The sequence below is a fragment of the Larus michahellis genome, chromosome 4 (genome assembly GCF_964199755.1).
Source record: "Larus michahellis chromosome 4, bLarMic1.1, whole genome shotgun sequence".
In the NCBI taxonomy this organism is placed as follows: Eukaryota; Metazoa; Chordata; class Aves; order Charadriiformes; family Laridae; genus Larus; species Larus michahellis.
In genome coordinates, this window is record NC_133899.1 from 83,479,438 (window position 1) to 83,506,625 (window position 27,188).

Consider the following 27,188-nt stretch of genomic DNA (forward strand, 5'->3'; position numbering starts at 1 on the left):
CAACAAAGAACATTAAAATCAGTATTTCTATCCCTGGCAATTGTAAAAGAGGATCTTCACCTACCCCTTTGCTTGTCTGTGCCCATATGTTGAAGTCCGAACACTGAAGACAGTACAAAGAATTCCTATACCAGACAAACATATAGAGAAAGGTATTTATGCTTGAAGCATGGGTGCTCTCTTTAGGCATCTGTGTTTCAAAACTGTTTTGTTGTGTTTCCGCTTTTTAATTAACCATCAGGGCTTTCTGTTGTTTTCCTAATAAAAATTGCTTTAGTTTTATAACATGAAAAGTGTTCATATTTTTGATCCATTTGAAATAATGGACTTAAAGAGTTAGGTGTCATGGAAACAGCATCATCTGGTTTTCCCAGGTATAATAATGTTGCTTGCCAACTTTCTGCTTCCAAATCCCAGAGGTCTGGCTGTGCCCTAAGATATCATCTTAAGGGTATGTTTCCCTAACTCAAATTTAAGTGTTTTATCCAAACCTGACCCGATTGTCAGGGTAGCTGGAGACTTCTTTTTATAAAACAATAATAAGATGTAAGGATGCATTTGATACCTTCATGTCAAAACTAAAGAATATGGTGCCAACTCTAAGTCCTGCTATAGGCATCTTTAAACCCAGCAGTGATAAATGAAATCAGTTTGTAAGGTCACTTTTTTCTTTCTTGTTGAATTGGTAAAGAATCACTTAATAATCGTAAGGTTCTTCCACATGAAACAGAATAAATGTGAAGTTGTACCAAAGATATCAAGCTGCATTCCTGGTGAGACTTTCCTAAAGCGATCAAGGTTTCTTCTGCTTCTTGCACTAATCATTAATAACTATGCTGCTGTCACAGCTCAAAAACTTTCCTATTGACACTTCAATCATTTTTAAAGATCTTGAATGTTCGGCGTGTATTAAAGTAACCTTTTGCACTCTATTAAAATTTAAGAACTGCTAGATTTTTAGTGAATGCCCAAGCAACTGGATCATGAAAGCATTACCTTGTGCCAAGGGCATGATGCAGAGCACTGATTCCTTTTTAACAAATAATAAGAAGTTTGACTTTTCATTTACACATTCTGCCAATTGCTAACAAGTTTCCATCTTGTTCAAACACTGGATTGATCCTAAGAAATTGAAAATATTGATTTAACCCTCTGCCTGATTTGTGCTGTGGGCACCTGCTAGTACAGTCTTAGCACATTACAATTGCTTGGCTGTAATTCCTCAGGGGACCACTAATAACTACCACATTTGTCTTTTCATCTTCTGAAATTATGCTAGCAGTTGTCCAAGTCAATTGTGATTCATTTGATACTGCTCTCCTTCAAGACATATTGCAACCAAATAGACTTGCTCACCAGTAATATATCTGATGACATAGTTAGTTCTAGTTAATTGACAGAATGATTCAGGCTTTTATGGATGGCATTAATTGGTCCCTGGTGTCCATGCAATAATTGACCAGACAGTGTAGGCTACATTAGCTTCTCATCCAGTCAGAACAGTGGTAAGATGAGGTAAATGTGGTACAAATGATAAAATGGCTATATTTTAAATCAAACATTTATAAACTATAGAAGTGGGAGATTGTGGCATCAAGAGGGTCTGAATAATGGGAATACATAAATGTCCACATTCGAGGGCTGTGTTTTCTTTTTTTTCCCCACACAATTAACACATGTGGTAAGTCACATTTAGATGCCTTAATGGACTCTGTTTGAATCGTGGTTTAATGTGTAAAGCAAAGTAGATGGAAGGGCTGCTCGTGCTGTTTCAGCTTCCATGTGTTTATATGGTACAATTTTAAGCCTAGTGTTAAGCGTTAGAAGGAAGTTAAAGGCAGGACAGCCCCTTGCTTTTACAGTAGGTCCTTATTTCACTTGATTTTTCCCTCAAGGAAAAGGAAATGACTTGTGGAAGTATTTTAGCATATTCCGAGTGTATAAGAAATGCAGAGTCTATGCTTGAATAAAAAATGTAATTTGTTAGAAAAAGTGCGATAAATGAGAAAAGTGTCAGTAATACAGCACTAACTTGCTGCAGCCATTCTTGAAGAGGAATCATCCAGTGATTTATCACCTCTTACTTTTCTTACTCTCTGTTTTGTGTAAGAAAACCAGAAAGATAAGTAAGGAGTGCCTTCTGGGTGTGGCTGTTAAACTCTCAGGTTTAGAGGAATGTGACTGTGAAAAGAGTCATAGAGTATCTTGAGTTGGAAGGGACCGATAAAGATCATTGACTCCAACTCCCAGCTCCCATCCCTCCCAGCAGGACTACCTAAAACTAAATTATGTGAGTCAAAGTAAATAACAGTACTGGTACCATAGAGTTTTTGAGTTTGAGCTGCTTCAGGGATATTCGTGTTGCAGGCCTGTCACATGGTTTATGGTGTGCTTGTCACCTGGAGCTTTGTTATAGGTGTAGATTGTTAGGTCATACAGGAAGAAAATATTAAATATACATCTATTGGAAAAAAAAAAAAGAATTGGTGGAAGTTTCCTCCTCTCGGTATATTTTCTAGTGCATTGCACATTTTAATTCTTAGTGCCTTGACATGGGACATTCTTTGGAGGTTGTTTTAAATCCGGAAAGTATTTTCTTGCTTAATATTTGTTAAGATCATCCCTCTGTGTATATTCTCACATATCATATCAAAAAAACCCTATTTCTTCTTCTCTTCTGTCTTCATACAACTCAGCTGTCTTCCTGCACGCCCACATACTGCATCACTCTTGTCTGTGCCCACAAAGCAGCCCCTGGCCCCCTGGGCTGCTCTCTGCTCTCCCCACCTCCGTTTATCAACCCCTTTCACTCCCACCGGCAGTGGGTACATCCTGCTGCACGCTCCCTCCGTGTGAGTGCAGTGCAGTGCCAGAGTTGGCCTGCAAACCTCTCCACGTATAATACCCACTGTCCTCTAGATTACAGCCTTCTGAAGCACGCAAGAAGGAGTTTTACTGTGATTTGTAGGAAATGAGTATGTCAATAACAGGTAGGTTGAGCTGCTTTCGGAATAGTCTCTGCGTGTAATACAGAGATTGCTGTATTAATAGAGAACACCAGCCATCATCAGTTTTGATCACTTTAGTCACTTGTTACATCCCTTTTTGCTACTCTATCCCTTTTGCATAAATCTTTCTAAATTGCAAAGTTGTCACAACATAGATCATGCATTCCTTCAACGTCTAGCTCCTAGAGGGTACTGCCAAGAACAAACAATAAAAACAGTCGTTGCCCTGCTTTAATTTTTATGAATTGTTGAATGTCCTGAGCTCCCACTGATTTCAGTCTGCTAGTGGGAATTGAGGGCATTCAGAGATTGCTGGGAGACTCAGTCTTTACACCGTGTACATGCTGATTGCAATGTCTCCACTTCGTTGTAACTTCTTCACAAATCAATCTTTCCAATCTACTAGTAATTTACTGCTCTTCCAGATGCCTTCAGCATGCTGGTATTTTTTTTGGAACTGAACCCTGCGTTTGTATTCCAGGTTGAGTGGGTTGGTAAAGGAAAAATGGGGAAAATCTTGACCAAGGACAGTCTTCTGTAAATTGTGTCCATTTCTTGTGAAATGGGTCCATTTCTCTGTTCTTACAGACTGAACTACGCTTGGATGAGGCTGTTCCTAGATTATTTTGCATAGTTTCTTTGTTCCTGAAAACAGTGTTGGGTGTTTAATACTTGAGGCCTGTTCCTATGTGGCTCAGTCGATATTTCTGCCTTATTGGATGTAAGCATATACCATCCTTTGGTTTAGTGTAATCTTCTTGGGAATATGGAAGGTGTTATAATTCCATAGGTCACTTTAAGAGTATGATCCTTCAAAATACTGATTTTGTGCAAAAGGGTATTATTTCTTGATAAAGAATGCTGTCCTCTGGCTAGGTCAAATTTAATGTAATCTGTTATTGGATGTATTGGATTTTATGTTGTAGAAAGCAACGCTGAACTTTCGGGACAATGATTTCTACTGAGCCTAGTATTGAATGCGAGATGGTTTTACTTCCCACATTTTAGGAAAAACAGACATTTATATGAAACAAACCAGGATTTTTTGAAGTGTATTTTATTTTGTGACAGCACCCCCCCCCCCCCCCCCCCCCCCCCATATTTAAAATCAAGCTCTTCATTATATATGCACCTTAAAATGCCACTGACAACAACTTCAATGAAACCTTTCAAATTCCAAGGCACAAGATTGACTTTAAGGGGTTTTAAGCATAGGGATTAGGTATGCCTAATTTATATAATTTGCACTGATTTTGAGATTCTCAAATTAGAATAAATTATAATAGTTAATATAATTTAGTGCAATTTACTCATTCCCGAAGCCAGAAAAACATTAATTCAAAGTTATAAGGTCAACAGTTTTACTATCTCAATCTCTTCACCCATAAACATTTTGGCATTGTAAAATATTAATAATTTCTACTTAATCCTAAACTATTTTAAACCCAAGTTTACTAAGAAGTGTGTATTGAGTATGTGGACACCATCAGTTGTATAAAACACCAGATGTAGGAACTGGGTTTGAATTTGTTATTTTTGTCCACTAATGTCTCCAGCATAAAGAGTTTTATCCCAGGTTTCTGTTATCTTTGCTCAAGCACAACCATGAAACAAGTTTAGAAGAGAAAAATCTGTTTGAAGAGGAAAACTTCTCAATCCGCTTTGGTCTCTGTTGTTCTTTTCCTGTGGTCTTTACTGCTTACTGCAAGGACAGAGGATCTAAATGGCTAAGATTTCTTCAGCCACCGTTCGCAATCATGTTCAAATGTCATAAGCAGCTGAGCTTTAAATTCAAATTTGAATACAACGGTGAAACTGGACTCGCTCTTTTAAACTTTTCTTTTGTCCACAGCTCCAAAGCAGTCCACAAACGTCTGCCTGCCAGTTCTCCACAGTCACTTTTGCAAATCCTTTGCTCAGTGTTAACCGAACTGTGAGAGAAGTGATGCCCTTTAGGAAATGTAAAACAGGAAAGTGGGTAGATGGGAGAGAGACCCTGGGAGCATCTTGCTGGGGAAAGGCTGAGTGTTGGCCTCGGGAGGTGAGGCACCAGAATCCATGCAAAAGCTCGTTGTCTGGATCCAGAGCCATAGGAAACCAGGCCTCCTTGGTTCTGCTGCTCGCAGAAGCACTTGTTCAAACCTACTGTTGGCAGCGAGGTGAGGACAACTCTCAGTTTAAGAGATAATGCTGGCAGGATGGACTGTGGGCAGATGATAACAGTGGGCATCTCTTCAGCGAGGGCAGAGACAAAGAAAAGGCATTTTCAAGTGAGAGACCTTGATCCTGCCATAGCATGGTCCCATGCCTCCCCTGTGCAGCATGTGTACGTACACCACCATGTCCCTGCCTGGTAGACATAGACGAGGCCAACTGCATTCTCTCTTGTGCAAATACCTGGCTATTTACACCTCTCTCTTGACAGGCAGCCAGGAGCCTTTGGGGGGGGTCTTGCTTGGGAAGGTACAGAAAGAAGGTGGACTGAGATCTGATTTCTGTGGAGATTCACTTTCTCAGACACACAAGTCAAAGTATTCCCAATGCTCAGAGAATCAGCAAATGATTCAGGCATAGAAGTTTGTGAATTAATTTTTAGAGCTGCGGTTTAGCTCATATTCACCCTTGAAAGACCTTACTTGTGCACATAAAAATGTCTGACATCTTCACTTCTTTTTTATCTGGAGAATAAAAAAGAGCCCTTTGTCCAGGTAAGAATGGGAAAAGACGCAAACAAAAGCCTGCCATAATGGCAGATGTTACAATAGAAAATAAATACTAGGATGAAAAGATCTGAGTTACTGAATTTTAAAAACTTTTAGAAATGGGCTTACATTTTAATTTAAGTCTTTAATTAACTCGTGCAAATGAAAAGATGAAGCAGAAGCCAGAGCGATTGTTTTGAAAGCACTGTATTGACACCTTTGTTTTCAATGTATTACCTTGGGTTTTAACAAGACTGGAGTATCAAGCACTGACAGGTGCGGTAGGCACTCTGGATGAGTAAGTGAGTGCCATGAAGACTCAGGCGGTTCAGCTTCAATCAGGATACTACAGCAAGGCAATGTTTTGCCCTGTATAGATTTGAAAAGGTGTTTGTCCATATTGACTTGTCGTAAGTTAATGGAAATGATTGCCTTGGCTGTTTTCTGTTTCATCAAATGTGCACACTCTGCACCTTGAGTCTTCAGCTATTTGCAGCGGTTGCTGTAGCAGAGATTCGGTTCTTCTCAAGTATTAATGTGGAACAGGACAATGAGGGACCGTTTATGTTATTCAGATCTATGTTTCTTTCAGAAAATGCTACAGCATAACTGCAATCCAAGTGTCTGATGTGATTAAGAAAACATAGTTTCAGGGATTTGCTTTAATGCTTCTAAGAGTGTCCTTTTGATATCTGAGGCTTGTGTTGTATATACCTTCTGTGGGAGCACCATAAGAAAGATTTGAAGACATGGAAACTGTTTCTTCAGATAATGGACAAAAGCTTATGTGATAAAACTGGCATACAATCATTTTGGTTGCTATGTGCTCTCATCAGCCTTCATTCTGCTAAGTGTACCTCAGAACGGGTGCCACTTTGTGCCCCTGGCCGTGCAGAAGTAGGGAAGTTCTCCAGCCGAAGTGAGGGATGCTGGCATGTCCCTGTTTCCTTAATGGGTTTTCTGTTTCATTCTGAGTTTTGAGCAAAACTGATTTTATTGCTCCCACTCAAGACCTTGTGGCTGGTGTGCTTCCAGATGTGAGACAGAATGGGCAGCTCTGCTTTGGATTCAACATCTCCCATTTAGTTTTCATCTTCAACAAAAGATTCAGGTTAACATCATTTAACAAAACACCTACTTTGAGACTGTGGCTTTCACTGTAAATAAAAAATCAATGGTTACTGTACAGTGTCAGCCTTCTGATGATTCCACCTCTATCTTCTTTTCAGCACCGTTGTGCTGGGCCTTTGCATAAATTCTGTTTCCTTTTTTAAAATCAAATCCAGTTGGGAATGAAAATTCATTCCCTGGCATAAGATTTTCTAGCTTTAATTCTTCTACTGTTCCCCTAGAAAGAGTTGGGAAGGTCATTAATTGCAAGGCATTCTTTAGCACCCATTCCCACTGGAAAGCCTCACGCCTGAGCATACAGCAATCCCAGACAGTCATAAGAGAGGTTGTTCTGCTTTAGGCTTGCTGAAGCTGTCCTGGAGGTGGTCTTTGCCTTTGAATATCCTTCTGGCATGGGGTTGCCATCTCTGCGAACACGCTGCTAGAGGTGAGGGTGGTCTCCTGCGCAGGAAGCTGTCCCTGCTGCTCACTGGTGCCCATACAGCAGGACAGGTCCCTCAGCTGTCTGATGGTGCAGCAAGTTGCACTTACAGGTACAGGTGGAACTTGGTCATGTTTTTCCTTTTCTCTTCTGTAGTCCTTTTAAATCTCTGTTTTTCATATTCATAGCTGTTCTGAGAGATGTCGTGGCCGCAATTCTTCCACTCCTTTGACTGGCTTTCTACAAGTGAAATGTTACTGTTTGCAGAGCCAGGTTTTCTCACTGCCAGGGAGCAGCGTGCAGTAGGGATGCAGCCCATAGCACTGCTGTTGACATCGGTACGATCAGTATTAGGCCCCTGGGGAGTGCTGCAGTACAGTCTCCTATCTGGCTTAAAAAGAAAGGAAAGGAAAAGAAAAAAACCAAATCTCTTAAGTCCAGGCAAGGGGGCCACACATGTTTTAATGACAGATACTTTTTAAAGCTTGTTTGCGTTTGGGTGATAATGTACTTTAGTATAGTAGGGGAAATGAGAAACTTCACACATGGCATCTGGAAATCCTTGTGGCTCACTACCCTCCTCTGACAGCAATAATGTGGCTATAAATTTCCCCCAACAGAAAACATATAACTGCATCAGCCATACCAGAAACAACCTTTCATTTTCTTTTAAATGAATGTGTTGTTTTAAATCTCAGCTTTTTAATAGCTTCATATAAACATTTGTGAGCCTCGGAGGCAAGTAAGTATATTTTAACTTCTTGTTCTTATGTCATAGAATCATAGAGTCATTTAGGTTGGAAAAGATCCTTAAGATCATCAAACGCAACCATTAACCTAACGCTACCAAATCGACCAGTCCTTACGGGAAATCAGCCTATGGCTCAATTTGGTGTCTAGAGGGGGGAGTACTAATATATTCATACGCACCTCACAAAAGATGATGGGGATGTCACTCCTGCAAGCGCTCTTGATAAGTCGCTGCAGCACGAATTTAATCTCTTTGTGTATATGTTGTAGCTCTGCCTGGTGTTAGGTGGAATTTCTTTGGCTGAGCCAATGACCATTTCTTTATGACTTTTAATAGCAAAAACCTAGCGTGTGCTAAGATGTTGATACTGGTGTGATTGCCAGGTTCAGGATGGATTTGCCAGTTGCCTCAGTGAAAATGCCTTCATGACCAATACATATACCACAAGAAGATCAAAATATAGTAGAGAGCCTGGAGGTTTGTAAAACTAAGAAATTTGGTGCCGGGTGGGCTTGACACAAGTCGAGGTACAGTATATCACTTTGTACACTGCCTGTGTTTTAGCACAGCAGCAGATGACTATTTCTGTGCTTGCATAGGCGGAAACTTGTGAATTAGGAAGGGGGATGCTGATTGCATTGCCACTGATCGGAAGTACCCCTTTGCCAAGAGATTCATCTGAATTCATACCAGTGCAAGAAGACTGAAACCAACTATACAGTATTTAACACTTTAAAACCCTTTTTCATTTGTCGGTCTCGTCTGTGCACCAGTGAAGCTCAGAACTGCTCCCTCACGTGATACTGTACTTTTCCATGTGCCAAGATGCATCCAGCCAGCCACCGCCAAGTAGGAGTAAGATGCAGGAGTCTTGTTCAGGGCTTCCTATTAGGAAGAAGCGCCTGCAAAATAACCTTCCCATGCTGTGTGACAGCCTGTGTGTTCATTAGGGTAGAGTCTGTATGGTATGGGCTGGGCAGAACGGCAGTGATCTTTAAAGCTGAACCAATATGGGATGGAGGGTTATCTTGGAAACAGGAGAGAGAGAGAACACATTGAAAGAGGGGAGAGAAAAGTGCATAAAGAGCTATCGTTCAAAAGAAAAATGAAATCCTTTTAAGTGCCAGAGACTGCAGGTTACCATATCAGCAGGTTAGACTAAACAGATGATAAAGTCACATGAGCAAACTGAGAGCTTGGTAGGGGTAGATATCTCTAAGTAGCTTTAATAAATGTTGAATGCAATTCCAAATCTGTGTGTATTTAAGTTTTCCTTCTTTGCTGCATGAGGCTGCCACACTCACAGCTCCTGCCAGTGCACCCGTTGTGAGTCTACTGGTGTTAGCTGTGGGGACTGCAGTGGGACGTGTTCCTCCATCTTTGTCCTAATGCCAGCCCTGGGCCCACAGCCCCTGACGAGGCACGCTGGAGCTGAGAAGCAAAGTCCTTCTGCTCCTCATGAAATGTCTGTTGTTGCTGTCAGGACTGGAAGGCACTGGCGGCTGAGGCTGTTGGGTGTGATAGCCGTGCTGGCATGGAGGGGAGGCTCATCAGATAGATCTTTCATGCAACTTTTTCACACAGTTTTTAGAGAACTAACCTCTATAGGAGGAAAAAAATGTGAAGAGAATATAGGGAGTCAAAAAGGAAACACGGCAGCACTGGTGCTGCAAGCCCGGTCTCCTATTCCAGTCCCATGTCAATGGTACTCAGCCACAAAACAACCCGACTGTAAAGTTTCTCTCCTACTGCATCAGGCCTAAAGAAAGTGGGATTAAGAATTACACATGAAACTGTGCCTGCACTCCATTGCTCATTTATCCAAAACAAACAAAGGAAAGGTTTCCAAATGTACCCTTTTTGGATAAATGTTATGTAAAGTAAAGGCATGAGCTGAGAAGCAAAAGTAGTGATTTACTATAGAAACAAAGAAGTGGTAAAAATATTATAAATAACTGTAATTTTTTTTTGGTTCTCTGGCATTTCCTACCCCTTAAAGATTATTTTTAAAAGAGTCCTTCCATCGTTCAAAGCAACCACTTTAAATAAAATAATTTATAAAGAAAATTACAAATTCTCTGGACTCTCCTGGATTTGGAAGCAAAATTTCCTTATGATTCTCCAGGATAATCCTCCAGATTTTGAAAGGCACAAATGGGTGTTTTCAATGATAATGAAATCAGCAGCACAGTATTTACACTGCTTGGGACATACTGTGGGCTGCTGGAGTTGATGGAGGCTGCAGAGCCTGGGGCAGAGGGGCAGGACGAGTCAGGCAGGCATTTTTCATTCTGATAAATGAGTATGTTACGAGGAACACTTCCAAATTCAAACAAAATGTGTTATGGTGCAGTATGATTTGATTATTCAGCTCTTCACTGCTGTCTCTCGTAGCTGAGCTTCAAAATAAGCAGCAGTATCTTCCGTTCTTTAACAGCCTGTTGTGTTCTCATACCTGAGTTCAGGATGGCATTAAGATTTCTTTTTCTCCCCTTGGGCTGATGTCCTGGGGATCCTTCAGAAGTGCAGGGATATCGTTCTTCTCCACTTTAGCTCGAATTTCAGAGACCCAGATGGGATCAACAGGGAGGCAGGAATGGGCAACCGATCTGGACAGGTTCGTATCACATCTGGAGGTACCCCAATTTTAAGCATGTTCTGAGACCGGGTTTGCAAGAAAAGACTTACCCTGTAGCTCAAGTATGTTGTGGGTGTCTCTTGTGGGTTCGTAATTGGAGCAAAATATTTATTGTACTGTAGCTAGAATGACATTGTTAGCTATAAAATCTCCACAAAATGTTACTTTGTGCTTGTGAAATAACTTGGAAACCAAGGTTAGCGTTGGATGTATCCCAAGATCTTTCATATGCTGGTCAAACCTTTCTCCACTTGGCCCATCTGCTGTCAGAAGCTGTCATCTAACACAAACTGAGTCCAAATACCCTGGATATAATGCAAATTTAAATACCTCTTTGCACCTGCTGTGAAAATAAAGCATCTTAACTGCATGGGACACAGACACCAAATAATTCATAAGCTAAATAAACAGTTTGGGCAAAGAGCTGCACAAAATGCCAGCGCAGGGTCTGCGGAGGTGAAAATGAAGGCAGCTCGCAGGGTCCTCCCTCGCCTGCAGACAAACTCCCCCTCCCCAGGAGCTGTATGGTGGGACCCCGTCCCTGGCTGTGTTTTAGATAGCCTCGAGATCTGGCCAGAACCCCCATCACTGAGCGAGAGAAGTGACCTGCTCTCTTAAAATCTCATTATAGTAAATGCTGAGTTGAGAAATCATGTCACAGCTTTTCCCATTTGTAATGTCATCAGCGGAAGAAATTTACCTCCTTAATGCCTCAGCTTTGCTCTCCATTAATGCTGCTATAGGGTGTAGTGGAATATATCACCAGTTTGACTGCAGTCCACCATTAAAATGGGCAAGGACTTCAAAAACATATTTGGCAGTACAGAGGCATGTTTTTAAAAACGTGCTGGGTTTTCTGGAGGCTGCTTGCTGTCTGCAAATTAGATGTGTGAGCCTTAGAAAGAGGGGGACCTCCATTGCTTTTACAACTCTTGTTTGACAGACAAATCTTGGTTGCTCGCTGTAGGAGTGAGGGGAGACGGTCCATGGATGTTTCTGAGTTTCTACATCTGTTTGCCTACTTGTGTGCACCGACTTGTTCATACAGATTTCTTTGAAAGTTATATTGTTTATACAATGCTATTCTGTGAGGCAAGTCTTTCATTATGTTACTTTGGGCAGCCATTTATGAGTCTTTTAAGTACCATCACTGTGTGCAATATGAATCTAGTCAAAAGAAATGTGCAGTATTTCAAGCATCTGCTTCTTACAGTTCTTGAGTCACAGGCTCGTACTCAGAACCTCAGTGAAGCATCAATACACAATTTAAAGTAATTTTTTGGTCTTTTTGATCATCGCGCTCTGAACTCAAAACACTTTTTTTGGGTATATGCAGTTTAGAAACATGTAAGCATTAAGATATACATTCAGTTTAAAGTGGTTAGAACATTGTAGTTTTGCAACGTTTTAATATTAAACATGTGGAAAAAATGATACTGTCATAGTGACAGTTAAAGTGGATTTCTTAAAGAATAAACAATACAAAGCAAACCAGCATCCAAAATTTCTCCTCTGCAAATAAGCATTACTTAAACAATTGTAATTCCTTTAAAAATGAACTTCATTTTGCCTAAGAGAACAAACAGAACTGAAGCCACCTACTGAGAAATTCTATTTTGCTAATTTTTATCTATTCTTATGCAAATAGTGGTTTTAATCCCCTTAACTCATCCATCATGCATGACAGGTCAGCCAGCCCATTGTCTGTGCATTTGAAGGATTCCTGTCCCGATCAGACTTTCTGTCAGTAGCGCTGGGGAAGAGCCTTCTCCTTTCTGAACTGCTCATGTCGCTGAAAAACAACACAGCAATTCCATATGCACACGGGAGTCGCACGGGGTCTTTGCAGATATGTTACTAAGAGTTCCTATCATAGCAGGGGAAAAGAAACCAGAATGTCAGATTAAGGACATCTAGGTTTTTGTATAATCTACTAAACATCTGTAGCTGATCCAGAGAGATGGCAAAGGTCAAGTTTGGGGATTTTTTTTTTTCCTATGGGGATTTCTTTGTATATTCTAAAGCCTAAAAATTGCTGTTTGTTTTGAAATGCATTTTTGGTTGCAGTAAAATACAGTTTATAGTAAGTAGAAAATAATGTAATTACAAGGGAGCAAAAAATTTCCATGTATTTTTGTAACATTTAAATTTTAATTAAATGGGGCTTAGAGCAAATTATTAAACCTTCTTTTGTTGAGACAACTGACACTGACAAAATATTAATTAATGAATATTCAGAGAGATCTCTGGATCACTCCTCTCTCTCTTTGAAATATGTTCTGTCTGTGTTTTTAAAAACTCAGAAGAAGAAAATTAATAAACATTGCTTATGTGGAATATTTCCCAGTATGAAGAGCTGCCAAACAGAATCCAATGCATTGCATTAGTGTCAATGAAGACTTTTGAACCAGATGTGTCTATGGGTCTTTTCTGTTGTTTTCTTTACAACTGAAGCTAAAAGGTTGGATAAAACCCAAAAGGTTAAGACTTGACATGAGGAGAATGTCTTTCCGTGCTACTATTAGGTCATTTCCCTTTTGCTGTATAAATTAAATTGTGGTATTGCTTCAATCTGGGATCATTTTATTGTTGTTGGTTTTAATACAATACACAAAAAGTTCTTTTCTTTGGAAGTATCATTATGATATAACTTCAATGAGTCATTGTAATTGTTCGGTCATTAGCATCCAAAGGGATTATTTCGGTTATTTTGTTTCTTGGATCTTTTCTTTTCCGTGTCCTCTTGGGCAGCCCAGTTACAGTACACTTTGCAAGCAGTTAATTTGTGTATAATAATACTTAAGTGGCTTATTGTAATCTTGTGCGTGTGTGTGTCTGCATACACACACCCCACTCGAGCAGCCCTTATAACCCATTTTAGGAACCCTGGGGTCTTTGTCTCCTCTCAGTCCTGTCCTGGGATGGCCGCTTTTGTGCGTGGTCCCTACCTAAATTCAGAGCCGGAGCCTTGGCTTTTGAAGGACTCGGCGCAGAGTTAAGCAACAAGCTCCAGCAGGTCTAAGATGCTCGGTTATTTTTTTGTCCCCACCCCGTTCCCTGTGGGGACCTGCCTGCGTCCTCGGCTGGGGGACAGCTTGGCAGCCCCAGCCCTCCGCCAAGTGCCCGTGCAGGGACATGGAAATCCTGTGCTTGATGCAGGTTTGAGGCTGATTATTTTCACTACAAAGCAAGTGAAAAGCAGCTCCCATTCTCTGCCACAGGGCCGGAGGAGTTACCTCCTGCCTTATATTCCCATTATTTGAAGGCTGCCTAAACTGAGTGGTCCCACAGTTTTGCAGATTTGGCCTAGGGAATAGTAAATTCCCTAGAGGAGGTCTCCCATCTTTACTTTAAGGCATTACGTATACTGCTGCTTAAAGAGGAAAAAAAGAAAAAGAAAAAAAAAAAAGCAGAGGGGGATCAAGGGAGTGTTTGCACTGGCTCACTTGGCAATTAAAAATACATAAGTGAAAGAATTGCCATGAACTTGCCTAAAGGGCTATAATAAATAACATCCTGCATAACTAGTACATAAAGTGTGCTCTATGGTTTTGAATGAAATGACTGTGTTTGTTTTTAGGGTTGTTGGTTGGGGTTTTTTTCAGAGTCGTAACAGTTGGAATACAAATAGGCTTATGTTTCTGTAATTGTGGTAAACATATTTTAAAAATCGCTGTTTGATCAACTGTAAATATTACCAGTTCAGAGGTTAAATGCTGTTGTTGAAGTCATTCAGGGAAATCCAGCAGAAGTGTAAATATGGCAGAAAAAGCTAAACAATATGGCAAAGGAATATTTGCTGACTTAAGAGTGCAGGATCAACACCAATATTTTTCCAGTGATGCTAAACCTCTTGTAACTGCTAAATTGGATTTGTAGTTGAATGAAGTATCAGCTGCTGTTGGACAAGCCCATAAAGGCTGGACGGCTGGCCTTTTGTAGGCAGGGCTTAAAGGACGATTGATATGTTTTAGCACTTTTGGGATTATTGTGATTAGGAGGAAGCCATTCTGAATGATAGAGAAAAGGGTGTAAAAAACACAGTCCACAGCTGGTAAGCAGCATGTGTTTGCTATAAGGAGAGGTCATGACTAGTTGATCCTGCTGGTTCTGGCATTGATTGACAGTCAAGAAAACTTGATATTATGAAGCAGACCCTTCTTTTTTCTCCCCGCCTTTTTTTTTTTCTTTCTTCTTAAAGAAATGATGCTTCTGTTGTGTAAAGCCAAAGTATTTTCAAAATCTGGAACACTTACCGGTTGCAAGCTAAATGTTCAGAGGCACAGCTGCAAATTTGGAGTTGTTAAAATATCATCTAGAAATTAGTATTCAACCCGTATCTGTGAGAACAGTAAATAGGAGTTACAGAATTAATTCTGGTGTTTCTGTGTTTGCCTTTTTCATATATGTTAGTATTAGCTAAAACCCTCTTTGCCATATAGTAGAAAATTTATGCTAAGTATGTGGAAATTTCAAGTTTGCTGAACTTGTTAATTATTATGCCTCTGGTAGATCTAAGATATTTAGTGAGGAATAATATGTGTCGAAAAATACTTTACCATCCAAAAAACAGTTTTATCATTTAATTTCTATTAAACACCTGCCCCAGAAAACATGTAGGCTATTTCATCTTATCTCCGCTACCCACTTGGAAACATAGCGCTTCTTTTTTTTCCTTTTTTTTTTTTTTTTTTTTTTTTTTTGTGAGCAGCCATCCAAAAGCTCGCAAATGCACATTTAAATAGTTGGATCTCTGACTCTTTTTAGTGGGGCTGTACTTCTTTCAAAATTTGAGTTTAGCATACCACACAGGAAAGAACACAAGCTTGCCAACTCCCGCTGAGCGTTTTTTCAAGCCTGTGAAAAGAATGAATTATTCAGCAGTAAGCATGCTTACAGCTGGCCATTTGGGAGCTTTGATGTGCGAATCAGGCGGTTGCATGAATGCCCTTATTGTCATGTTATGTGTACACAGTGTGTGAATTATTGAAAATAGTGAGGCCTGAGCCTCATCTGGTAGAGATTACAGTGCAGGCATGCTGGGTGAAGGTCTGTAATTGAAAATCCCCAGATGCTGTTTATTTGGCCTATGTCACGTGGCCTTCTGCAGAAAGCTTGTCTGAACAAAATGCTGCCCGCCTGGGAAGCGCCGCCCAGCCCCCTCCGAAGCCCTCGCAAAACCCAGTGTGCGGACGACTTAAACACCTGCCCATAATATTTTTAAAAGCTTAAATTAGATTTGCCTATAACGTTTAAATAGAGGATGCCTTACTTAGGGGTTTAAACTGCTTAGCCAGTTGTTGACTTGCAGAGCTCTTTTATCTACAAGAGGCTTTTTGTTAGCCAATTTAGCTTTAAAGCGTCTTCAGAAGGCGGCACTGGCAAATTTTAGGCGAGCTCTCCCAAAGCCGGATATTCTGACGGCAAAATGGAGTGGAAAAGTGCTGCAGCGCTCTTCCGCTGTGGGCTGCGAGCACGGCCACCCGAGGGCCCCGTGGCCACCTTCTGAAGGTTCCAACCAGCCTGTTCCCACTGACAATGTCCGCACATGGGCACCCGTGACGTTGGGTGAGATCTGGATCTGGCCCATGCTCAGCAGCGAGACAAAGGGCTCAGTGCTGCTCACAGGGGCTGTCCCAGGAGAGCACTCCCCTGAGGAGCAGCGAGTGTCAGCAGGTTCCTCATCAAGCAGAATTCCTGCTAGCTCTCCAAACTTGGCCCCTGGGCACATGTGTGGCACTTTGCAATCGCCAGGCTGACGTAGCAGCTTCGAGCAGAGGCGAACAGAAAAGGCGTTTACCAAAACCAGCTGGAAAGCTTTGCCGTGCTGAAAATAGGGCCATGAGCATGACCTGGGAGATAAAATGTTTGTGCAAGTCTGTTCCCAGACTTTGCGCTAAGGATGTGAAATACCGATTTCAAGCCAGTCTTGTAGAATTTGGAGAAATTCATAGGACGCCATTATCTGAAAAGAATAGGCTTTTCTACTTGGTCATTACTTGGATTATTTTGCTGAGTATGAAAACTTCTTAAAATTAGCTGTTCATTTTCAAATTGCTAAACGACTTGATTTCCCACACTTGTCTATTTTTATCGCATTCGGATGGTGCCTATTACTGGGAGCTGGGAGGGCGGAGGTTTAATTTGTGTCATTAATGTTCTAAATAAAGACGCCCGCCTGCCACGTGGCCGGCAGCTCTGCAGGGACATGATGCACCGGCTCGCTGCCCCGCTGCTGGTGGGGACCAGTTTTGAGCAGCAATGCCTGTGGCCAGGACCCAGGGAAAGGGACCTGGCATGGCTGGGGACACGTCCATGGCTCACGTAGGTCCTGGTAGAGCTGCTTGCGGTGGCCTGGTGGCTCCTGCGCAGAGGTGGTGGTGCCGTTTTTGGCCGCTGAAGGGGTTGCAGCTTATGTCCTCCCATCCCAGGGGGTGATTTTCACCTTCAGGGGCCTTGCCCTTGCTGGGCGAGTGGGGCCAAACCCACACTCAGCACCAAAGGTGGCACCCGGAAGCCTCATGGAGACCTTTGTGGGGGCTGATGCTTAGCTACTTTAGTCTGGTTTTGGAAATAACATTAGTGGGGGAGGCTTCCCCGCACAAGGGCCCTCTGTTAGAGCAACAACTGCCTCCCCCAGGGAGAGGCGGGTGGGAGCCGCCTCACTTTGCAGCTGCTTCTACTTATTTTGAACAAGAAGAGCAAAAATGTCAGTCCTCCATGCCGCCTGTGAGGTGTCCGGGATCACCGCACACTCCCGTGTTCAGGGTGATGCTCCTCAGGGATGGGGCAGTTTGGGAAGGAGGAGGGAGCCTGTGCCCGCGGGTTGGCAGGAGCAGGGCTGCCCTGGGGGCCCAGCTGTTCCCCCAGGGGGGCACAGTGAGGCTTTGTAACCCCCATGAAGCCTCACAGGTTTTCCAGCACCCGCACCATTTTCTAGCTGAACCCCCTTTTTACTTCCTGTCATGATTAAAAAAGATGTTCTGGTGTGTCAAATGCCTCATTCTCAGCATCACTCCAGGGAGAATTACAGTTTGCAATTGCACTGGCAGTACAAAAAGGCATGACAGATAAAGCCTGAATTTAAAAGGAAAAAAACCCAACAAAACTTCAAGAAGAAGCCTATATAAAATATTTGTTGTGGTCCCCTCCTGATCCTTTCAAGATCCTTGCAAAAAGATTCCTGTGCTGTGAAGGTGTTTCATCTGACTGGGCACCTCCCCACGCCTCGCTTTGATACCTGAACCAAAACATTCAAAGTAGGAGACTGTCATAGCGGGTGACAAGAAGAAGGAGATGAACATTTACAGTTCATAAACTTGACCTCTTCTCTTCTGCCTGGCAATTTCCCAGATATATATGACAGGGAGCTTGAGGGAGGGCGTGTATGGAAAGTATTTCCACAGCTGAGCTCTTCTTAGGAAAAAACAGATCTATTTATTAATGAGCATTTTTCACCCTAAGGTTTCTAATGGCCAATTAAAGAAGTTCCATGAGCCTCCTTTTGTTTCAGACTCTACTCATTCCCAAGAACAGGAAAGCGTGTTTTTAGGATTATTCAGCCTTTCTTACTTTAAAATCCTCTCTGGGCCCTGGTGAGTCAGGAGATAAGATCTTTTCCGTTAGTATCTGTCAGAGTTGGTAAAGAAGAGTACCAGTGTTTGGTAGATAACATAAAGGCTGTAAACTTTTAGTCTGGGACGTCTATCTTGTATATGTCAGGCAGTGATTATGTTTATGTTTATGGCCTTTTGGTAGCCCAAAAAAGAAGTTATGTCCTTTCAGATCGTTGTGGCTGGGCAGAAGGTACGTAGTGAGCCTCATGAGGCCACAGTATCTTCTGCTCTACCTAAACCTGGTGCATGTTTCTTTGCTGTGTTGAAAACATGGCTGTAAAGGAAACGTAAGGCTGTTGCCTTGGCTACTTTGTATGGTTCCTTGTAGAGTTCCTCCTCCTATAAGTTAAATTATTCCACCCTGTTGACTCTTCTTGAGTTAGGCTCCAGCTAGACTTCACCATAAGGGGAAGCGATCACTTTGCAAAACCACAATCTTGTTAGTCATACCCCTGCCGGGCTAGATAGCGGCTAGAGAAACCCCGCTTTGATTCAAGCCAAAGCACTTCATGGATGGACTGGGGCTCAAATGGAGACAGCACTTGGCCGGTATTTTGAATAATACAGTCTAGACTTTCAGTGCTTGGTGTTTTTTATAAAGCTGCTTTTCCTGTCAAGTGGCTGCCTGGGAATCTGAGCTTTCCTTTAAAAATAGTTTTTTAGCTCTCTTGACTGGGAAGAAAACTGTGAAACTGTGTGAAGGTTTAACTCTTCCTTCCTCAGCTATGGCTGAGGGCTATGTAGGACTGCCTCAACGGGCAAGGGGTGGCTGCAGTGACCTGTGCTGTGACCGTGTATCTGAAACATCTTCAGTACAGACTGGGGGACAAGAGGTGGCAATGCATCCTTTACATCGCCTTACAGAGTCATTGACCTTGCAGAGCCACCGGCTGCTGATAAGGACAACCTGACAATGCTTTTTGCACCAAAAAACTATTCTAGGTACTTAATGTATGCACATACTTGAAGATATGCAAAGAAGGTACGTTCTGGAGGGAAGACATTGCCCAATCAAATCAAAATGTGCGTCTAGAAATATGAAAATGGTCATACCACCTATCATACCAGTGATTGCAGGAATATGATGGTCTCTAAATCTCACCGGATCTCAGAGGACTTCTTTTGCAGATTACCACTTCTTCGGGCTCCCCATTGGCCAGTGGCAAAATGCATCTTCCTGTTTTTCTTTTAATTTTTGTGCTCTCTACTGTCTGCTAGCCTTGTACTCTTCAAAGGGAGAGGCATAAAAAGTACCAAGCAGAAGGTTTGGAAAACTCTTGTCCTAAGCACATTTCATATGATGTGCCATTGTTGTATACCTTTTCCTCTCCCTTCTTGTCGCTGTGGCCTCAGGCTCTCGACCTCTCTGTCGGTTCCTTTTCCCAAACTGTATGACATATTTCCACTGTAGAACTTTTCCATCTAATATTAATGAAGAGTAGAACAGCTCCATTTCTGTCCATGCCCAACACCTGCAAGTGAATTTGCAGTCCTGTCACAGTGAGGTAACTGCTGTTACAGCACAAGGACATAGGGTGACAGCCACCACTATGAACACTAATTCTCCATAGTTGAAGTGAACTGTTTGGATGATGCGAAAGAACATGAGAATAGAGGGAGACAGAGACTGAGCATTCCCTGGTTTCATCCAGTGAACACAAAGGCTCTTGTTCACTGCAAATGGCAAGTATCTCCTGGGCATGACATGTTGCAAAACTACTGTCCAGCCAAAAGACAAGGTCTTTGCGTGAAATTAGGTAACTAGCTGCTCCTTTTGCATATGGCAATCCCTTATTTGTCTGCATTTGTGTAACTGTTTGCTCACACAAAATTTACCTCTTGAAATTTGTCCTGAAGAGACCTGCTGAAGAGCTACAAACCTTGCATCGCCCTTACAGTGGTGCATTGCGGGGAACCTGGCACACAGTCCAGACCAAAACAAAAAGGGAATCGGGGAGAACACAGCTCTACTCTGAAGCATGTTGATATTTCACATTCTAGTACCCATTTAGCAAACAAACCATGGAAGAGACAGGAGCCATGAGACATTTCAAGCAAAGGGTGTAAAAGAGGGTTCAGAGGGGAAGACAGATGGAAAAGGGAAAATGAAGGTCCAGTTTGACTAACTGTGTTCAATATTCCAGTCAACAAAATACCCTTCAGACGCAGGCATACTACTTCAAAACTTCCCCGTCTTTCCCCCACAACAACAAACTGAAAGAGTTTGAGTCCCTGGCTGATACAATAACTCTGCGCACTCCCCAGCTATGTACTCATCCACTTTAAAATGACTTGGTGGATGACAAGTTATTTTCTTAACCTCCCGGTTTTCAGCTTGCTGCTAAATCAGTTTTCTCATTTTCTACGCACGGGCTGAATGCAAATAACTCCGTAACTTAGGACTTGTTGAACAAGTATATTTAAGTTATTACAACTCATGGAGAAGTAATATAATATGCAGTGAAAATAAATAGGGCACCACATAAAACTTGTTATCTTCCATGTCAGCAATATTTAGGAAGGAAATTATTTGGAAAGAAAATGTTAGTTTGTATTAGGTAGCATAATGTGTGACTGAAGAAGAGTCAAATAGCCATTTTAGAAACTTGGAAATACTATACATTTCCAAGAGAAATAAAGCTCTAAATAACAAACCACCGTGTTGACCAGCCTCACTGCAGCAGGAACTTAGGCACTGCAGGGTGGCTAACTCTATGCGCTCTTGTGCATAGAGTTAAGGGTGTGATTGATAACCAGCTGAACCGGGACAGTGATTTCTGTCAGTGGAGGTGGCAGAGTGCTTTCTGACAGGAAGGATAGATTTTGCTGTGTTCCTCGTAGAATTAAAACTTGGAGAAAAGCTGATGCGAAACTGTAACATCTGGGTGATTGGCGCTTGGGTGGTACAGGACCTTCTCAAGAGCAGCTGCTCCTCCCGGATGGGGTCCAGGTGGGCCACGGGCAGGGCAAACGCCACCTGGCACAGTCAAAAGTAAAACCAGAGGAACCCAGATCTCGTGTCGGCCCCTGGGATGGGGGGTTGTCCATCGAGAGATTATCCTGGGCAGTACTGCTGACCAGGGAGCTGCCTCTCTGCCTGCAAACAGCAGCAGGACTTCAGCAGGAACACTGAACCCATAGCCCTCTGCACTTAGTTCATGTGGAACATGAAGTGTCTGTTAGCAGGGAAGAGAAATATTGATGAATAATGAAAAATATTGATAAAGAGTTTGCAAAGGAAAAGTGGAGTAGGTGTAAGAAAATCTAAGCCTCATACACATGGAACTCATAAGTTTAAATGTGGTATTTTGATGGTGTTTATGGATGTGATGCTGCTTGTCCCTTATAATGAATTTTTCTTTGTTTCAGGTAGGAATGAATTGATAGCCAGATACATCAAACTTAGAACAGGGAAGACACGGACCAGGAAGCAGGTAAAATAACCCAGTGGGGAAGTATGCATGTCAGTGAATGACAAAACATGGCATTTTTGGCTGCAGTGGCTGTCTGTGCTTCAGCTCTGATGAGATGATGTATTGACTTCACTGTTCAGGTTAAATACATGCTGTTTAGAAAATATTTAAAACTCTGTTATTTTTGTGTTGTGCATCATTTCAGTGGTGGTTTGAGGATGCGTTTTTTATTAACCTATGTGTACGTGAAGCTATTATCCCCTGTATTCAAAAGCTGAAGCAGAATCATAAAGCATTGTGCCTCATTTCTCTATAAGGACAATTACAGAATATAATAATTATTTTGAGATGGTGAATAATGGAACTTCTAAAAGTCCAACCAATTCGCCTATATAATAGAGGTTATGATCCTTGGATACGAGAGGTAAATAAATAAAAACTATCTGGCAGGGCTGATCCTAATCATGCTCTCAGCTCACAGGCCATACTTGCTACGGGATGAGAAAATAATAAAAAAATTTGCCTAAGAGCCTTCAGGCTCCTGGTCTGTGACCACGGTAAGATTTCATTCATCAAAGAGTCAGAATAAACCTCTAACCACTCTTAAGTCTTTTCCAGATGATTATCACATAACCATTAACTTATCTCATATGACTAAATCATTTATAATATCCAGGGAGATCAGCAGCCTCACAGAAGGCACACGCTCTGTGCAGTGGTTACTAAACCCTTGCACTGTTTCAAAATGCTTCACAAATCGCAGAGTCCCCTCACTTTCTCTAACGTCAAGTGGGAGATTCCCCATCCGTGTGTGTGAGGAAGGGGAAGGCAGAGGCTCGTACACTTGCACGCTACGTGTGTTTTGTAATGCAGGGAAAGTTGATGCTGAGTCAGCACACACAAAGATGGCCTGCTGCCAGCACTCAGATTTAAAGCACTTTCGACTGGGTGATATTTTGCCCTGGGTGGAGTCCTTTGTCAGTTAGGAAGAAAACATATGTACAAGGCATGAAAAAAGACATGAGAAAGGATAGAAACTGCAGCACATGGAGAAGGAGCAAACACAGGATTGGCAAAGAAACCTAAAACAAAAGACAAAGTCCCAAGTTTATCCCTGCTATGCCCGTGCCAGCTCCAGGAGTTGGAGGTTATGCTGGGATCTTAAAATTGCATCAGGAGTCAAAACGCAGACCTTGGGACTAGCTCCTTGGGCAGCGTGTGCTGGTAGTGCTGTGGTGAATCCAAGAGGGCTGTGAAGGCTTACAGATGGCGAAGTTCTGCCTCTGTACTTGCACATCCCTCTGTAGCGATTCATAAATCACTTTAGACTGAGCGTTTAGAAAAGTTTGATTGTCCTTACTTTTGAGTTTCAACTGAGCAATTAAATGTTACGATTGTGCTTCTTGTATAACCTTTAACACCACTAATATCCCACTGAAAGCAAAACAAATGACCATGTGTGAAAACTTAGTCTATGTGTTTGACTACAAAATTGCTTAGTAAGCAATAGTGTAACTCTGAATTACTGCAAACTGGTTCCTTAGCTGCTTCCCAAAGAAGTCTCTGAAGGTGGCCTTCAGGAGCTATGCTCATTTATGCGTTACTGTTTGCTTCCCTACTAAAAATACAGGCTTTTTGGTACTATTGTCATGGAATAGTCTTATAGAGGGAGGAAATCAAGCTTTGTTTCTCCTTTTCTTTTACTTTGTTCTTTCCCAGACAGGAATTGTAACTAACTTAGGAAAAATGTGCAACACCTGATACGGTATACCCCGGGTCAAATAAGAATGAGAGACCTTTCTTTAGCGGTTTTTACCATCACTGCAGGTTTTAAACCTTCACACAGAGGGCTGTAGGATGCTGAGCACTACCAAGCGATGCTGGGCGGCATTATTAACCCCTCATCATCAAAGGCATGGATTTCAGTACATTCCTGAGTAAACAGGAATGTTAACCTGGGCTCAGACCCTTTACTGCACAGGCAACAACTTCTGACTGATAACTGGTCTAGAGCAGGACTGGGTTTACACAAATTTCTTACCAAAATATAATGACAATGGGCCAAACCTAGACATCACTCAAGCTGATGCCAAGTTACTGGTCCCCACTTACATGAGTGTTTTGCGGGCAGACTTGCTGCTGAGGTTACCGAGGAAGCCAACACAGGTTCCGGGACCTTTGTTTGAGCCAGTGTTTTATCATCTGTTCCAGAATTTAAGAGTGTTTCAGTGGGGTCAAAATGCAGCCTGAGGCTCCTCATTGGAGCTGCAGAACACAATAAATAATGGATAAAACTTATCGGTGCCAAGTTATGTCTCAAGCCCAGTGGCAAATGGTCAGAGTGGGCATCTGCATCCCCGGCAGATGGGGTAGAAATCCTGTGGGCTTCCAGCGCGAGAGCGCAGGGCCTGGCCACGGATGGGATCGGTACCAAAGCACGTGGGCTGCGTCCAACTGTGAACTGTGTCTTCTGTCTTGTAGCTGAATGCACAACCTGGTGGGTTACACTTTTTTTTCCCCTTTTTTTTTTCCTTAATCAAGTCACTGCAGTGATGACCTGTATTGTTAAGCCTCGGTGCTAAGAGCTTGGTATCTGGCTGGGAATGTGGTATCTTTAACAGCAGAGCTTACTGAAGATGCAAATAACTTCCTCCCCTCGGAAAAGTTTTTTTTTTTTTTTAAAGAAAAAAAATAGACATTTAAAATTTGATTTGCTTTTTGTTTTTCTTTTGTTTGTTGTTTTTTTTTTTTCCTATAAACCTGAACAATGTAGGTGTCTAGTCACATACAGGTCTTAGCAAGAAAGAAAGTTCGAGAAATTCAAGCCGCCATTAAGGTACGTTTGGCTTGCCCAGTTGTAGGGGGCTTTTCATCTCCATGGTTACAGGCTTTTCCTTTGTTTCCTCCCTTCCCCTACCCTGCAGGTGTCTAGTCACATTCAGGTTCTTGCCAGAAGGAAATCTCGTGATTTTCATTCCAAGCTGAAGGTATGCGCTTTTCTGCTTTTGGGCTTGTGGTTGCTATGCCTGTCCCTTCCTCCTCCCCGCGGTGATGGGCGAGCGCCTGGTGCTGCCGTGCCTGTAACCTCGTTTTCCTGCATGTGGTAGCTGTCTGCGTCTCTTTGTGTTTAATCTCCGGTTTCTGCACTAGCATCCACATTAAAAACGTTATTTTAACACTGTCCAAATGCAAAGTGAACTACTCTTCTTAACAGCTCACCACCTAAACCTGATTTTTAACCCGTTAGTCTATTTTATTTTTTTTTTTTAACAGTTGAGTGCTAGGAGTGTATTTAAATACACGGGGGGTTTTATGCAGTTGTGTAGACGCTTTTTCTTTTTTGCTTTTTCCAGAGGGGTAATTGGGGTAATTGTTTTCCATTCCCAAATGTTTTTTGTCTGTACTTTTGGAATGCTATCAGGAATACTTAAAATAGATTGTTTATTCCAAGTGCCAGAGAGCACAGTTTATCAAGATTGCTCTAACTATAAGGTGTTTCTAGAGTACAATCTAGTATCACCTCAAGTTACGTACTATTTACAAGATTCCCTGAAATTTTATTTTTTAACGTAAAATATTGACATTTAATCTTTGGAGAGCCTCAGTCAGAGTCCTGTTCAGGGAATATTAAGTATGTTTGCTTAATCTGACGTGATAAATTGTACATGTCCCCGTTTTCCCTGGTTTCCATAAAATATATTCTCAGGCTAAAAAGAAACTCTTGAAAATGCTTAATAGGGGTTTCTTGGATTGCTTGTTTTTTCAAGTTTTCCAGCGGAGATCTTGGGACCCTTTTTGTTTTGTTTTCACATTACTTAAAAGTAGAAGAGGGTTTTTTTTGCAGTTTTTGCTGTTGATTTTTTTCTTTTTAATAAAAAGCGAAGGAACTTGTAAATCTTTTACTTCCCTCCTTTTTTTTTCTTTTTGTCGATTTTTATTTTTTTTTTTTCCCCCAGACGAGAACAAATCACGTTTTTGTTCTAGCTGAAAAGCAAAATGTTTCAGAAAGTAATTTCACAATACTAAGCGGGGAGCGCTGCGGATGCTTACCACGATCCTGGAACTGCAGCGTATGAATAACAGCCTGGCTTTGTAACAGGCCTCCTTGAGAGAAGCACTGGGTTTTTCGTCCGCAGTGGGCAGCATGCTGGCAAGCTTGTATGGCTGTTGGTGGCTGGCTTTTTAGCTGCACTGGCTGAGCAGTTGGGTTTCGTAAAGAACGACTAAGACAACTTAAACATACTGCTTTTTAACCGAGGGTGCTATAATACAGAGATATGTAGCATTTTAAGCTTAAATTGTCAATCCTTGATGCCTAAAATTAAGTAATGTAAATAGGTGGCCTTACTTTCAGAGGTGCTCAGCAGCTCTCAGGGAGTTTTATAGGACTGGTGAGCGCTCAGGGCTACAAAAATCAGGAAGATCACTTAGATACCAAAATGCACGTCTGGGAGCCTAACAAAAATATTGGATTTACTGTTCCAAAATACTTCCCTTTCTCAATGCCCAAAATAGCTTAAAATATGAAGACACTTAGGAAGCAAAAAATATTTTTAAGTACTGCACCTGCTGCCTGATTTTTATTGAAGCTTCCCAAAGAAGAAAGAAGCTAGCTAAACACTAGTAATATTTGAGATCTCTGACCTAGATGCCATTAACAGTAAATAGAGATCCAGAGGGATTTTTCATTTTAAGGAGTTGCCTGAAGAAGGGAAGATCTGTCAGGGCAACAAATTATTTTGTAAGGGCTTCAGACCTTGCTGCCCCTTCCCACCCCTCAGTAGGTTGCAGTTCCCCCAGAGCTGAGAAGAAAGTGAGGGAGCCGCCGTTTCAGTGCAAGGAATTAATTGCTGCAGGAAGAGTCTCCCACCTCCATGGCCCCGACGCTCTGCAGGGACATTTACTTCCACTCTCTTACAACTACATGGTGGGGACAGAGTGTGCACTGGTGACAGCAGTTTGCTGGCCCCCGGCCAGTGGGTCCCAGGCTGCTCCTCCTGTCCCCAGGATTTAGCTTGCCCAGGAGCCCCGACACAGCTCTGGTGACTCCTTCACGGCCCCCAGCCGGAGGGGTGCCCAGAAAGGGCAGAGGAGCCAGCCTCTCCCCGTCTCCCTCCTCTTTTTTTGCCGTTCTTGGTCTCAGCAAACGAGGTGCCATGGCACATCATGCCTCTTGCACAGGCCTCTTGTAGAGAAGTTGCAGCCTCCCACAGACCTTTTTCTTCCCACATGGAAGAGGTGAATCTCTGATGCAAGAAGGTGCCATAAGGGAGCTGCCTTTATGAGAAAGAGAGCCCTTGCTTTTTCTGCCATGGAGCTGCAATTACTCCATAGAAGTGGGAGAAGCCACTGATTTGGGACCTGAGAAGGAACCTTGCTGCTTCAGACTTTTTGTTAGTGCTACTGCCCGTTTTTCTTATTATTCCTGTATTGAATTATCTGTACGGTCCAGTGTCCTTTAAAAACTGACTGAAAAGGATATCACTGATGTGAAAGGAAGACAAAGTG

The 27,188-nt window shown here is 42.1% G+C and overlaps 1 protein-coding gene across 6 annotated transcripts in view; it reads left to right on the forward strand.

Moving 5' to 3' along the window:
* TEAD1 (TEA domain transcription factor 1) overlaps positions 1 to 27,188 on the forward strand; it is a 163,361-nt gene that overhangs the window by 93,403 nt on the left and 42,770 nt on the right. For 2 of the 6 annotated variants that reach the window (XM_074586087.1, XM_074586088.1), the window contains exons 4-6: positions 21,637 to 21,701; positions 24,454 to 24,516; positions 24,605 to 24,667. In XM_074586087.1, the coding sequence (XP_074442188.1) occupies positions 21,637 to 21,701; positions 24,454 to 24,516; positions 24,605 to 24,667 (191 nt within the window). The remainder of the gene's footprint in view (positions 1 to 21,636; positions 21,702 to 24,453; positions 24,517 to 24,604; positions 24,668 to 27,188) is intronic. The other 4 variants (XM_074586090.1, XM_074586093.1, XM_074586089.1 and 1 more) reach the window with 2 other exon arrangements.